This window comes from Numenius arquata, chromosome 19, assembly GCF_964106895.1.
Source record: "Numenius arquata chromosome 19, bNumArq3.hap1.1, whole genome shotgun sequence".
Lineage (NCBI taxonomy): Eukaryota > Metazoa > Chordata > Aves > Charadriiformes > Scolopacidae > Numenius > Numenius arquata.
The window spans coordinates 962,915-976,879 of NC_133594.1; the positions used below are offsets into that span (position 1 = coordinate 962,915).

Genomic DNA, 13,965 nt, shown 5'->3' on the forward strand with positions numbered 1-13,965 from the left:
TCCGCAGCATCCCCGACAAGCTCCTGGGGAGCCACCTCTACGAGGAGTGGACGGCAGCCCTGGAGAAGAGCAGCAGGGAGGAGAAGGTGGAAGAGCTGAAGGCGTAAGTGTGGGCAGCAGCCTGCCTGTTGAGCAGGAGCCCTGAGCGCTGGCTGAGAGCCCCGGGCAAGCTGCGCAACACGGCCGCTGGCTCCCGCCTGCCGTGGGCAAGCCTGGGGAGGGAGGGCTGTGGGCAACGTCCGCTTTAGGAAGGCGGTCTTCCCCTTCCCGCAGGGTGGCCCACAAGTTGCCTGCAGCCAATCTGGTCCTGCTGAAGCGGCTGCTGTGCCTCCTGCGGCACATCGGGCACAACGCAGCCACCAGCAGGATGAGCTGCAGCAACTTGGCCATCTGCGTTGGGCCCAACCTGCTGAGCCCACCCGAGGAGGACCTGCTCCCGCTGGAGGCCATGCTGGAGGTGACGCAGAAGGTAGGCTGTAGCCACCAGCCGCCTGCAGCCTTCCCGGCCCAGGTGAGCCGGGCTGCTCTTCCCGAGCTCCCTGGCTGCCTCCTCTCTGGAGCAAGTGCTGCTGGGGGGGCTGCCGGCAAGAGCAGCCCCACAGCCACAGCCGCCCCCTCAGCAGAGGGCAGGCTGCGGAGGGGAAGAGCCTGCTTGGCCCCTTCTCGGGCAGCAGGCTTGAGAGCCGGGCTTTGATGTGGGCAGGTGAAGGTGCTGGTGGAGTTCCTGCTGGAGAACGCCGGGGAAATCTTTGGCGAGGAGACGGCCGGCCTTTCCCCTCCAGCAGTCGAGGAGTCACCAGCCCCCGCGGAGAGATGCAGAGGTAAGAGGAGGGACTGAGGCTGTTCCATAGGCTGGGGATGCCAGAGACCTCCGCATCCTTTCTGGCGGGGCTGGGCACCAAGTGGGGTCCTCTCAGCCCCTCTCAGCCTGTCTCCTGGCCTCTGCTTGGTCTCTGGGAGCTCTGCAAGAGGAGCCGAAGGCTGCAGACAGGGCTCGGGGGGCTGAAAACTCCACTGGGGCAGGGCTTCAGGTGGCTTTTGCTTGAGCGGCTTTTTCCTTCCAAGAAGCCACTGTGCTGCACGTGCTCTTTCTTCCTCACTCTGCCTTTAGAAGATCCAAAGGTCCCCGACGAAGCTGGGGGAGATGCGGTGGTGCAGTCTGGAACGGCAGAGGTAGGTCAGGGCCCCAGCACGGGGAGAGCGCGTCTGGTGGAGGAGGGGAGTTGCTGATGAGACCAAGGCGCTGCTGTGCCTCTGCCTGGCACGAGAGCTGGTATGTGTCTGGGGTGTTCCCCCACTCCCCAGGATGATCCCTGGTGAGGGGAACTCCAAAGGTTGTTCCTCCGAAGCACCAGGTACTTGCTTAATCCCCCACAACACGTATAAAACACCCACAAAAAGGCAGAGGGGAGCAGCTGTCACCTTCAGAGTGGTCTGGGTCAGGTCCTCTTTCACAAGAGCTTCCTCAAGTCTCTTTTTGGAGGGGTGGGGGCAGCGTGAGCAATGTGTGAGCTGAGCCGAAACAGCCAAAGGGATCTCCTCTGGAGAGCTAAGGCAGCCATTTGGCAAACAGTCGCCCACCACTCCAGGCCCTCTCTTGCCACCGGCCAACCCCAACATCTCTCTTGTAGGCACCTCCGGCTTCGCCTCACACCACCCCCGAGAGCGCGGCAGGATCCCCGGGGAGCCCAGAGGAAGTGGGGAGGCTTGCCGAAGGAAGAAGGTAAAACGAGCTGCCTTTTGCTTAAAATCGGAACTGATGGGGTGGGATTGCAGCTTCCCCGAACTAATGGCCCTGTGGGATGGAAAGGTTTGCAGGCTCCACCCAGGAGACGGAAAAGAGAAGACACCGGAAGAGGAAACGGACCTGGGAAGAGGAGACTGAAAGCCCCGTGGCAACAAAGAAGAGGAGGAAGAGAGGAAAAGCCTCTGCGGATGGAGCCAGGAGAAGATGCCGGTAGGTGCAGAAGGTCGGCAAGGCCAGGTGTGTACCAGGCTCTGCTGCCCACCTTTCCCAACTGGGAACACTGCTCTTAGTGGGTCCCGCTGGCTGTCAGGGGGCGGCGAGGGATGGTGCTGGGCAGGGTTTGGGAAGAACTCCACGGCAGCTCCCCAGGGGCTCCCGATGGAGCCCTGCTGCGTGGCACAGGGGCACTGAGCATCTCTGCACACGCACGGGCCTCCAAGGGCATTGCCTGTGGGGACAAGGCGCCAGAGCCATGCCGGGGCCAAGGCCAGCGGCAGCTCTCTCTTCTGGGCCTTGAAGAAGGCCTCGTCAACGCTGTTCCCCAAAGAGAGGGGAACCAAACCCTGCCTCTTCCTGCCTCTCTGGGTTTAGCAGAGCTTTCGCACTCTGTCGTTGCAGGCGCTGATGGCTTTTCTCCGGCTGAGGCGCTGTGACTCCTGGGACTGCCCCAGTCGATGTCCAGATGTCCGCAATAAAATGAGCTGTTCTCCCTTCCGACTGAGTCTGTGTCCTGCTTTGAGCGACAGTTCTCTCTCCCCTGATGGCGGCGATCCGGAGAACTCCTTGCCCTGCTGCTGGACCCCTGAGCCCTTCCCTTCCTCCCGAAGCCGCAGCGCTCCCGGTGTCCCACCTTGGCTTTCCCTGCTGGGAGTGCACGGCTTCCTGCTGAGAGCAAGGGCTGAGCGTAATCCTTGTCCATTTGATATCGGCATCGGGATCAACACTGGTTCTTCAAGTGTTTTTTATGTAAATTATTTCTTATTATTTATTAAATCTGTTTCCTTGTCAACCCTCAGGTTTCCTTGTTTTTTTCCTGATGTGGGGAGGGGTGGGAAGGGGTGCAGGTGGGGAAGGGTCATCGGGTCATAGAACAGTTGTCTAAATGACAGTAAATTGGGGGACCTGTGGCAATGGTCTGCTCCAACATCTGCTCCAGCAGGCTCCCCTAGAGCAGGTTGCCCAGGACCGTGTCCTCTTGAGGTCTGGGTGTCTCCTAGGAGCCGCACCATGCGGTCAGAGCCAGGGAAAGGCGTAGGCAGGGCACAGGGGCCAGGAAGGGCTAAAGGTCCTTGTGCAGCCACTGTCACTTGTGCCTTGGTGTCTCCTGCAGCCAGCCAGCCTCCTCACACACTGGCTGGGGGACAGTTTCCAAAGCTCCCCCAAAATCATGGCAATGGTAGAGATAGCCTTCCACGCTGGGCACCATAAATGGGTCAGCTCACCCAAAAAGCTTTGGAAGTGGCTCCAAGAGCAGCCACTGGTGCATCCCGGAGGGATAGAGGGGAGGCCTGTAGTGTGATGGAGGAGGAAGGAGGAGCCCTCTCCCCCTGGCCAGGGAAGGATTTTGCTCACAGGCTGTTGTGGGTGAAGCCTGGCCGGCAGCTCAGCAGCACCCAGCCGCTCCCTCACTCCTCCTGGGGGGGGGATCCACGGGGAGAATCGGAAGGGAAAAAACCCATGGGATCAGTCAGAGGCAGCTGTATTGACAGAAATGGTAAGCAAAAGAAAAGCCAGAAACCAGAAGGAGAGTGGAAAAGAAAGCCCAAGGCAAACAAGGGCTGCACCTGTGGGGAGGGGCGGGCAGGTCAGGTGACCCAAACTGACCAATGGGCTGTTCCCTCCCATCTGCCAGCGGGAGAAAAGCTGGGGCATCAATGGGGGAGTGTTTTCTTGAATGGCTTCTGTTTCCCTGGCTGTTTCTCAAGGGCTGGCCTTCTTCACTGGCACTCTTTCTTCAATGCCTGACGGTGACCTCTCCCTGGGAGCTTGAGACGGTTTTGTATGTTTGTCTATCTATTTCATTAGTTCCTTCTTATTTTATTATGAAGATTTCATTCAAGCAGTTTAGTGTTTTCACTCCTCTGCTTCTTGCTCTCTCCACGTTCAGCCCACGTTTGCCGCTGTTTCATGCCCAGTTGGAAACTTGTACTGTGAGGAGCAGCCGGTCACACAGAGCATGGGATTCAGTCTCTTTCCTTGACTTGGCATCCTGAGGGCATGCCAAGGGAGGATCTTGGTGTTGATAATGGAGCAGGGTAGAAAAAAACCAAAAGATGATCCATCTGCCTCCTGCCACCTCTGCAATGAGAAGGAGAATGGGCTGAAGTGTCCCTGCCTTGCTCACTGCCAGTGGACAACCTGTCTCAGTTTGCCTCAGCTGAGTGAAATGTAACCCAAAAATCCAATGTTGTGGCTCTCGGTTGAAGGAGCTCCAGACAGCAAAGGTGGATGCTGGAGCTACAGCTTACAGTCGACTGTTCCACGTGGAACAGGAAATCCAGCAGTATCTCATTGATGTAAATTGATGCTTTCACCTGGAGAGGGGCCAAGCGTACCTGGAATGGACGGCCGCAGGGGTGGAAACACAGCCCTACTCTTTGCCATGGAGTGATCCAGGCTGCCCTGGAGAAGGGTGGAGCCCCAGAACACCTGCAATACATTGATGACATCCTTGTGTGGGGTAATACAGCACAAGAAATGGCTTTCAAGAAAGTTAAGAAAATAACCAAGAGTCTTCTGAAAGTGGGCCTTTCCATCACAAGAGGTGAGGTTAAGGGACCTGCGCGAGACGCCCAGTTTTGGGGCATTAAGTGGCAAGATGATCATCGCCAGATCCCAAAGGATGTGATGAACCAAAGAACAGCTATGTCCTCACCTACTACCACAAAGGAAACACAAGCCTTTTTAGGAGTTCTGCGTTTCTGGAGAATTCATATCCCGGGTTATAGTCAGATTGTGAAACCTCTCTCTGAGGTGACTCGATAGCAAAATGATTTTTATGTGGGGTCCTGAGCAACGACAGGTCTTTTATTAAAAACCACCCTGAAAGCAGTGGGGGCTGGAACCTTTAAAATGTGGGAAAGCATTTAGCAGAGGGTACCTGGTTTGTTAACACCGGGGGATGCATCAGTCGACCTGGTCCTGCTCAGTCAGGCCTTTTACGTACTGTAGAAGGGGATAAAGTCCCTGTGGTGCATGAAAGGAATATGCCGGGGAAAAGCGTTTGCGATTCTCCTGCCTCGGGCAAAGGCAAAGCCATTCGTGGGCCTGTTTTTGCTCAAGGACCTGGTTGTACTTGGTGGGTGATGCTGGAGAATGGAGAAGTTCAAGGTATAGCTCAAGGCAATTGAAAGCTGGGTGAGAATGCTCAGTCCTGAGTCTGCTATAAGAGATGAGGCTGAGCAATCGTGAACTAAACGGACTTAAGGAACTAACAGGGGACTACTGGAGAGAGTCCAGTGGAGGCTACAAAGATGATTGACGGAACGGAGCACGTCTCTTCTGAGGAAAGGCTCAGAGCCCCTGGTCTGTTTAGCCTGGAGAAGAGGGGGCTAAGAGGGGACCTCAGGAAGCATTGGAAGAGGCTGCCCAGGGAAGTGGTGGAGTCGCCGTCCCTGGAGGTATTTAAAAGACGGTTAGCCGTGATGCTGAGGGACGTGGTTTAGTGGTGGACTTGGCAGTGTTAGGTTAACAGTTGGACTCGAGGGGACTAAAGGTCCCTTCCAACCGAAATGATTTTATGATTCTATGACTCCTGGACGCCATAGTCGACGTGCACAAGAACACGAGCTGTTCTCTGTTCCGAGTGAGTCTGTGTGCTGGTTCAATATCTAAAGGGTGGGTGTCAAGAGGATGAGAGGAGACTCTTTTCGGTGGTGCCCAGCGATGCCCAAGTCCCTGCTGGGGTGCACCCTGAAGAGCCGAGGGAGCTGGCCGATGGGCTGGTGAGGCCACTCCAAGAGGGAGATGTGCCTGAAGAGTGGAAGGCAGGCGCTGTGTCCTGCTCGGGGCTCCCCAGTGCAAGGCAGAGGTGGCCATACTGGAGAGAACCCCCAGGGCAGGCCCCCCCGGGGCCCCTCCCACTTTCCGTTGGGCTGGGACCGTTGGTCCTGTGGAGCCAACGGCCACCAGCGCCAGCAGGACGGAGCTGTGCTGGCACGGAGCAGCACTGGGAGGAGGCAGGGTCTGGTGGAGCAGCGCTGCCCCGGCACCGGCACCCCGCTCCCCATCCTCGCTGTGGGCGGCCGCGCCGTCTCTTTGGTGCACGGCCAGGGTCCTCCTGTCCCGGGCGGGATGGGCCAGGCCAACTGCTGCTGTGGCTCCAGGTGGGCTCCCCCTGCAAGTCGGGGAGAGGCGGGCACGGCCGGGCCCCGCGCCAGCGGCCTTTCTCATGCCCGCCGCTCTCTGCTGCGCAGGGAGGCTCTCGCCGAGGCCGAGGCGGTGCTGAGCGCGGACGTGCGGCTGAGCCGGGGCCGCAAGAGGAGCGAGAGGCGCCTTCTCCTCCTCCAGGAGGAACTGGTCATCGCCAAGTTGCTGTAAGACCCTGCCAGCCCAGCTGCCTTGCCTTCCCTCTCCTTTCCCCCAGCCCTGGCCCCGGCACCTCGGTGCTGGATGCCCCAGGCTCCCTGCCAAGGGCAGGTGGGGGACAGGGCTCTGCCCGCGGGAACCCCGAGGAGGCCACCTCCAGCTCACGTCCTGCCTCTCCCCTGGGCAGACATGGCACCACCCTGCGCCCACAGCTCCGCCTGGCCCTGGACCAGCTGTGGGTGCTGAGCGGCGGGAAGGAGGCGGCGGCGGAGGAGCAGGAGGAGGATGAAGGCGGCAGCCATGGGGACGGCACCGCCCTCATCTTGGCCTGGCCCACCGGCTCCTGCGTGGCCAGTTTCGGGTGAGCGGTGGTGCCACGTCCCGTGGGCGGGCAGGAGAGGTTCCCCAGCATGCCCACGCCGTGCTGGGAATGGAACGGCCTCTGCCCTGCCTGCAGAGCCTGGCCAGGGAGCGGGCAGCACGCCGGCGGGGAGGGATGGGGCGTTTCGGGGTCCTGCACCCCCAGCTCAGCCTTTGGGGAGCCCAGAGCAAAGAGAAACGCTCTTCCTCCTCTCTTTCTGCAGGGACCGGGCACTCAAGGAGCTGTGGGTGGGCACCCTGCTGGGGTAAGCCGGGGGGATGCGCAGCCGGCCGGGGGAACACAGCTCCCAGCTGGGGAGAGGTGCCCGGCGCCTGCGGGCAGAGCTGCCTGACAGGAGAGCAGAGGCGGGCTGGGGCTCAGCCAGCTCTCTCCCTCTCCCTGCCCGGCGCACAGCACACCCGAAGGAGCCAAGAGAGCCCGAGTGACCCGCCTGCCATCGCTCAAGCTGCTGGAGAAGGAGCTGAGCCGCCGCCGTGCCGTGAGTGTCTCTCTGGGCAGGGCTCTGTCCCCGAGCAGCGCTCCTGCAGCCCAGCAGCAGAGGCATCGCTGCTCACCTTCTTCCACCCCTTCTCTCTTGCCCAGTGGAGGACGTTGAGCGCCAGGAGCCTGGAGAGGCTGTTGGAGGGCCAGGCAGAGGTGAGCGTGGCTGCCTTTCAGCCGCCCTGGGCTGTGCCGGGCTGCCAGGGACGTGCGGCGAGTGGGGTGAGCTTGTGCGGGAAGGAGGGAGGGTCCCGCGGTGCCACTCGGGGAGCGGAGAGGGTTGGGGAGCCCCCAGGAACGGCGCCGTGTCCTGGCTGTCGGCGCTGGGAGGTGACCAGCCACCTGGGGCAGGGGGTCCCAGCTCTGCCACGCTGGGGCTGCTGGTGCCGGGTGGCAGCTGGCCGGTGGCCCTTTCTGCTGCGGGGCCGCTCTCTAAGCGCAGCCCGGTTCTTGCAGGCTGATCCCAAGCAAGGGCCTCCCACGGTGGCGTCTGGCGAGGGACGGGCACTTTGCCGCTCAGCGGGTGAGTTGCGGAAAGAAAGGCAAGCTCCTGGCAGCGGCGGAGCCGTGCTGACTTGTCCCTTGAGTGTCGCCATGCAGGTTGGGCAGCCCAAGGGAGGAGGTCAGCTGGAGGAGCAAGGAGCCCCGCTGGGCAGCGGCCGCTGGACGTGGTTGTGCGGGGACAGGCAGCCTCTGCTGCTGCCCACAGCTTGGAGGAGGGCAGGGCGAGGGCTGGGCCAGGCTGTCCCGCTGGCACGCCGGCTCTGCGGAGCAGGGCAGGCTGCGGGAGCGCTGGCCCGGTGCTCTCCCTTGAGGGGCTCTTGCTCTCTTTTCCTTTGCAGCAGGAGGGAGCGGCAGCAGCAGGAGCAGGAGCAGGATTTGGAGGTGGGGGCTGCCCTGGCCCTTTGCTCTGCGGCGCAGCCCGGCTGCTGCCCAGGCGCCAGGGCAGGCGGGCTCCGGCTGCAGCAGGAGGCTCTTTGGCCAGCCCCTGGCAGCCCTCTGCGGGGAGGACGCCACGCTGCCCCAGCCCATCCAGGTAAGGCGGCCCGGAGAGGGGTCCCCAGCCCTCCCGCTGCTCCTGCGGAGGGGCGGTGGGCAAGCCCAGGAGCTGCGGGCTCGGGGCATTGGGCTCTGCAGCCAAGACAAGGAGGCAGGTGTGGGGCAGTGCTGTGGCCACGGCTGTGGCAAGGCAGCTCCTCAGCCCCGCCACTCTCCTCCTGCCTCTCCTGCAGGAGCTGCTGGCTGTGCTGCAGCGGGAAGGGCCGGCCACGGAGGGCATATTCCGCAGAGCTGCCAGCGGGACATCGCTTCGGCAGCTGCGGGAGGCCCTGGACCGCGGCGCAGAGGTGGAGCTGGGAAGCCAGCCTGCGCTGCTGCTGGCCGTCCTCTTGAAGGTGAGCGCTTGGGAGCTGCAGCTGGAGGAGCTCCTGGCTGGCCTGGAGTCTCCAAAGGCTCAGCTGGAGCCCTTGGCCGGGCAGGACTTCCTCCGCAGCATCCCCGACAAGCTCCTGGGGAGCCACCTCTACGAGGAGTGGACGGCAGCCCTGGAGAAGAGCAGCAGGGAGGAGAAGGTGGAAGAGCTGAAGGCGTAAGTGTGGGCAGCAGCCTGCCTGTTGAGCAGGAGCCCTGAGCGCTGGCTGAGAGCCCCGGGCAAGCTGCGCAACACGGCCGCTGGCTCCCGCCTGCCGTGGGCAAGCCTGGGGAGGGAGGGCTGTGGGCAACGTCCGCTTTAGGAAGGCGGTCTTCCCCTTCCCGCAGGGTGGCCCACAAGTTGCCTGCAGCCAATCTGGTCCTGCTGAAGCGGCTGCTGTGCCTCCTGCGGCACATCGGGCACAACGCAGCCACCAGCAGGATGAGCTGCAGCAACTTGGCCATCTGCGTTGGGCCCAACCTGCTGAGCCCACCCGAGGAGGACCTGCTCCCGCTGGAGGCCATGCTGGAGGTGACGCAGAAGGTAGGCTGTAGCCACCAGCCGCCTGCAGCCTTCCCGGCCCAGGCGAGCCGGGCTGCTCTTCCCGAGCTCCCTGGCTGCCTCCTCTCTGGAGCAAGTGCTGCTGGGGGGGCTGCCGGCAAGAGCAGCCCCACAGCCACAGCCGCCCCCTCAGCAGAGGGCAGGCTGCGGAGGGGAAGAGCCTGCTTGGCCCCTTCTCGGGCAGCAGGCTTGAGAGCCGGGCTTTGATGTGGGCAGGTGAAGGTGCTGGTGGAGTTCCTGCTGGAGAACACCGGGGAAATCTTTGGCGAGGAGACGGCCGGCCTTTCCCCTCCAGCAGCCGAGGAGTCACCAGCCCCCGCGGAGAGATGCAGAGGTAAGAGGAGGGACTGAGGCTGTTCACGGGCTGGGGATGCCAGAGACCTCCGCATCCTTTCTGGCGGGGCTGGGCACCAAGTGGGGTCCTCTCAGCCCCTCTCAGCCTGTCTCCTGGCCTCTGCTTGGTCTCTGGGAGCTCTGCAAGAGGAGCCGAAGGCTGCAGACAGGGCTCGGGGGGCTGAAAGCTCCACTGGGGCAGGGCTTCGGGTGGCTTTTGCTTGAGCGGCTTTTTCCTTCCAAGAAGCCACTGTGCTGCACGTGCTCTTTCTTCCTCACTCTGCCTTTAGAAGAGCCAAACGTCCTCCATGAAGCTGGGGGAGATGCGCTGGTGCAGTCTGGAACGGCAGAGGTAGGTCAGGGCCCCAGCATGGGGAGAGCGCGTCTGGTGGAGGAGGGGAGTTGCTGATGAGGCCAAGGCGCTGCTGTGCCTCTGCCTGGCAGGAGAGCTGGTATGTGTCTGGGGTGTTCCCCCACTCCCCAGGATGATCCCTGGTGAGGGGAACTCCAAAGGTTGTTCCTCCGAAGCACCAGGCACTTGCTTAATCCCCCACAACGTGTATAAAACGCCCACAAAAAGGCAGAGGGGAGCAGCTGTCACCTTCAGAGAGGTTTTGGTCACATCCTGCTTTGCCAGAGCTTCCTCAAGACTTTTTTTGGAGGGGTGGGGGCAGTGTGAGCAATGTGGCTGAGCCAAAGCAGCCAAAGGGATCTCCTCTGGAGAGCTAAGGCAGCCATTTGGCAAACAGTCGCCCACCACTCCAGGCCCTCTCTTGCCACCGGCCAACCCCAACATCTCTCTTGTAGGCACCTCCGGCTTCGCCTCACACCACCCCCGAGAGCGCGGCAGGATCCCCGGGGAGCCCAGAGGAAGTGGGGAGGCTTGCCGAAGGAAGAAGGTAAAACGAGCTGCCTTTTGCTTAAAATCGGAACTGATGGGGTGGGATTGCAGCTTCCCCGAACTAATGGCCCTGTGGGATGGAAAGGTTTGCAGGCTCCACCCAGGAGACGGAAAAGAGAAGACACCGGAAGAGGAAACGGACCTGGGAAGAGGAGACTGAAAGCCCCGTGGCAACAAAGAAGAGGAGGAAGAGAGGAAAAGCCTCTGCGGATGGAGCCAGGAGAAGATGCCGGTAGGTGCAGAAGGTCGGCAAGGCCAGGTGTGTACCAGGCTCTGCTGCCCACCTTTCCCAACTGGGAACACTGCTCTTAGTGGGTCCCGCTGGCTGTCAGGGGGCGGCGAGGGATGGTGCTGGGCAGGGTTTGGGAAGAACTCCACGGCAGCTCCCCAGGGGCTCCCGATGGAGCCCTGCTGTGTGGCACAGGGGCACTGAGCATCTCTGCACACGCACGGGCCTCCAAGGGCATTGCCCGTGGGGACAAGGCGCCAGAGCCATGCCGGGGCCAAGGCCAGCGACAGCTCTCTCTTCTGGGCCTTGAAGAAGGCCTCGTCAACGCTGTTCCCCAAAGAGAGGGGAACCAAACCCTGCCTCTTCCTGCCTCTCTGGGTTTAGCAGGGCTTTCGCACTCTGTCGTTGCAGGCGCTGATGGCTTTTCTCCGGCTGAGGCGCTGTGACTCCTGGGACTGCCCCAGTCGATGTCCAGATGTCCGCAATAAAATGAGCTGTTCTCCCTTCCGACTGAGTCTGTGTCCTGCTTTGAGCGACAGTTCTCTCTCCCCTGATGGCGGCGATCCGGAGAACTCCTTGCCCTGCTGCTGGACCCCTGAGCCCTTCCCTTCCTCCCGAAGCCGCAGCGCTCCCGGTGTCCCACCTTGGCTTTCCCTGCTGGGAGTGCACGGCTTCCTGCTGAGAGCAAGGGCTGAGCGTAATCCTTGTCCATTTGATATCGGCATCGGGATCAACACTGGTTCTTCAAGTGTTTTTTATGTAAATTATTTCTTATTATTTATTAAATCTGTTTCTTTGTCAACCCTCAGGTTTCCTTGTTTTTTTCCTGATGTGGGGAGGGGTGGGAAGGGGTGCAGGTGGGGAAGGGTCATCGGGTCATAGAACAGTTGTCTAAATGACAGTAAATTGGGGGACCTGTGGCAATGGTCTGCTCCAACATCTGCTCCAGCAGGCTCCCCTAGAGCAGGTTGCCCAGGACCGTGTCCTCTTGAGGTCTGGGTGTCTCCTAGGAGCCGCACCATGCGGTCAGAGCCAGGGAAAGGCGTAGGCAGGGCACAGGGGCCAGGAAGGACTAAAGGTCCTTGTGCAGCCACTGTCACTTGTGCCTTGGTGTCTCCTGCAGCCAGCCAGCCTCCTCACACACTGGCTGGGGGACAGTTTCCAAAGCTCCCCCAAAATCATGGCAATGGTAGAGATAGCCTTCCACGCTGGGCACCATAAATGGGTCAGCTCACCCAAAAAGCTTTGGAAGTGGCTCCAAGAGCAGCCACTGGTGCATCCCGGAGGGATAGAGGGGAGGCCTGTAGTGTGATGGAGGAGGAAGGAGGAGCCCTCTCCCCCTGGCCAGGGAAGGATTTTGCTCACAGGCTGTTGTGGGTGAAGCCTGGCCAGCAGCTCAGCAGCACCCAGCTGCTCCCTCACTCCTCCTGGGGGGGGATCCACGGGGAGAATCGGAAGGGGAAAAGGGAGAAAACCTGTGGGATCAGTCAAAGGCAGCTGTACTGCAAAAAATGGTAAGCAAAAGAAAAGCCAGAAACCAGAAGGAGAGTGGAAAAGAAAGCCCAAGGCAAACAAGGGCTGCACCTGTGGGGAGGGGCGGGCAGGTCAGGTGACCCAAACTGACCAATGGGCTGTTCCCTCCCATCTGCCAGCGGGAGAAAAGCTGGGGCATCAATGGGGGAGTGTTTTCTTGAATGGCTTCTGTTTCCCTGGCTGTTTCTCAAGGGCTGGCCTTCTTCACTGGCACTCTTTCTTCAATGCCTGACGGTGACCTCTCCCTGGGAGCTTGAGACGGTTTTGTATGTTTGTCTATCTATTTCATTAGTTCCTTCTTATTTTATTATGAAGATTTCATTCAAGCAGTTTAGTGTTTTCACTCCTCTGCTTCTTGCTCTCTCCACGTTCAGCCCACGTTTGCCGCTGTTTCATGCCCAGTTGGAAACTTGTACTGTGAGGAGCAGCCGGTCACACAGAGCATGGGATTCAGTCTCTTTCCTTGACTTGGCATGCCAAGGGAGGATCTTGGTGTTGATAATGGAGCAGGGTAGAAAAAAACCAAAAGATGATCCATCTGCCTCCTGCCACCTCTGCAATGAGAAGGAGAATGGGCTGAAGTGTCCCTGCCTTGCTCACTGCCAGTGGACAACCTGTCTCAGTTTGCCTCGGCTGAGTGAAATGTAACCCAAAAATCCAATGTTGTGGCTCTCGGTTGAAGGAGCTCTAGACAGCAAAGGTGGATGCTGGAGCTACAGCTTACAGTCGACTGTTCCACGTGGAACAGGAAATCCAGCAGTATCTCATTGATGTAAATTGATGCTTTCACCTGGAGAGGGGCCAAGCGTACCTGGAATGGACGGCCGCAGGGGTGGAAACACAGCCCTACTCTTTGCCATGGAGTGATCCAGGCTGCCCTGGAGAAGGGTGGAGCCCCAGAACACCTGCAATACATTGATGACATCCTTGTGTGGGGTAATACAGCACAAGAAATGGCTTCCAAGAAAGTTAAGAAAATAACCAAGAGTCTTCTGAAAGTGGGCCTTTCCATGACAAGAGGTGAGGTTAAGGGACCTGCGCGAGACGCCCAGTTTTGGGGCATTAAGTGGCAAGTTGGTCATGGCCGGATCCCAAAGGATGTGATGAACCAAAGAACAGCTATGTCCCCACCTACTACCACAAAGGAAACACAAGCCTTTTTAGGGGTTGTGGGTTTCTGGAGAATTCATATCCCGGGTTATAGTCAGATTGTGAAACCTCTCTCTGAGGTGACTCGATAGCAAAATGATTTTTATGTGGGGTCCTGAGCAACGACAGGTCTTTTATTAAAAACCACCCTGAAAGCAGTGGGGGCTGGAACCTTTAAAATGTGGGAAAACATTTAGCAGAGGGTACCTGGTTTGTTAACACCGGGGGATGCATCAGTCGACCTGGTCCTGCTCAGTCAGGCCTTTTACGTACTGTAGAAGGGGATAAAGTCCCTGTGGTGCATGAAAGGAATATGCCGGGGAAAAGCGTTTGCGATTCTCCTGCCTCGGGCAAAGGCAAAGCCATTCGTGGGCCTGTTTTTGCTCAAGGACCTGGTTGTACTTGGTGGGTGATGCTGGAGAATGGAGAAGTTCAAGGTATAGCTCAAGGCAATTGAAAGCTGGGTGAGAATGCTCAGTCCTGAGTCTGCTATAAGGGATGAGGCTGAGCAATCGTGAACTAAACGGACTTAAGGAACTAACAGGGGACTACTGGAGAGAGTCCAGTGGAGGCTACAAAGATGATTGACGGAACGGAGCACGTCTCTTCTGAGGAAAGGCTCAGAGCCCCTGGTCTGTTTAGCCTGGAGAAGAGGGGGCTAAGAGGGGACCTCAGGAAGCATTGGAAGAGGCTGCCCAGGGAAGTGGTGGAG

General features: G+C 59.7%; 1 protein-coding gene across 1 annotated transcript; it reads left to right on the plus strand.

The window, feature by feature from the left end:
• The first annotated feature begins 6,040 nt into the window (after nt 1-6,040).
• Nucleotides 6,041-9,940, plus strand: LOC141473766 (T-cell activation Rho GTPase-activating protein-like). Its single transcript, XM_074161375.1, has 9 exons — nt 6,041-6,072; nt 6,163-6,282; nt 8,058-8,172; nt 8,369-8,530; nt 8,615-8,724; nt 8,895-9,090; nt 9,325-9,442; nt 9,732-9,793; nt 9,926-9,940. Exons 1-9 carry the CDS (start codon nt 6,041-6,043, stop codon nt 9,938-9,940), a joined length of 930 nt encoding a protein of 309 aa, XP_074017476.1.
• The last annotated feature ends 4,025 nt before the right edge of the window (nt 9,941-13,965 follow it).

Excerpts from the sequence above, each read along its gene's own strand:
- LOC141473766 (XM_074161375.1), top strand. The coding sequence starts at position 6,041 with ATGGGCCAGGCCAACTGCTGCTGTGGCTCCAG. Across the intron at positions 6,073-6,162 it reads AACTGCTGCTGTGGCTCCAG|GGAGGCTCTCGCCGAGGCCG; the intron begins GTGGGCTCCCCC and ends TCTGCTGCGCAG. Across the intron at positions 9,443-9,731 it reads CCCCGCGGAGAGATGCAGAG|AAGAGCCAAACGTCCTCCAT; the intron begins GTAAGAGGAGGG and ends CTCTGCCTTTAG.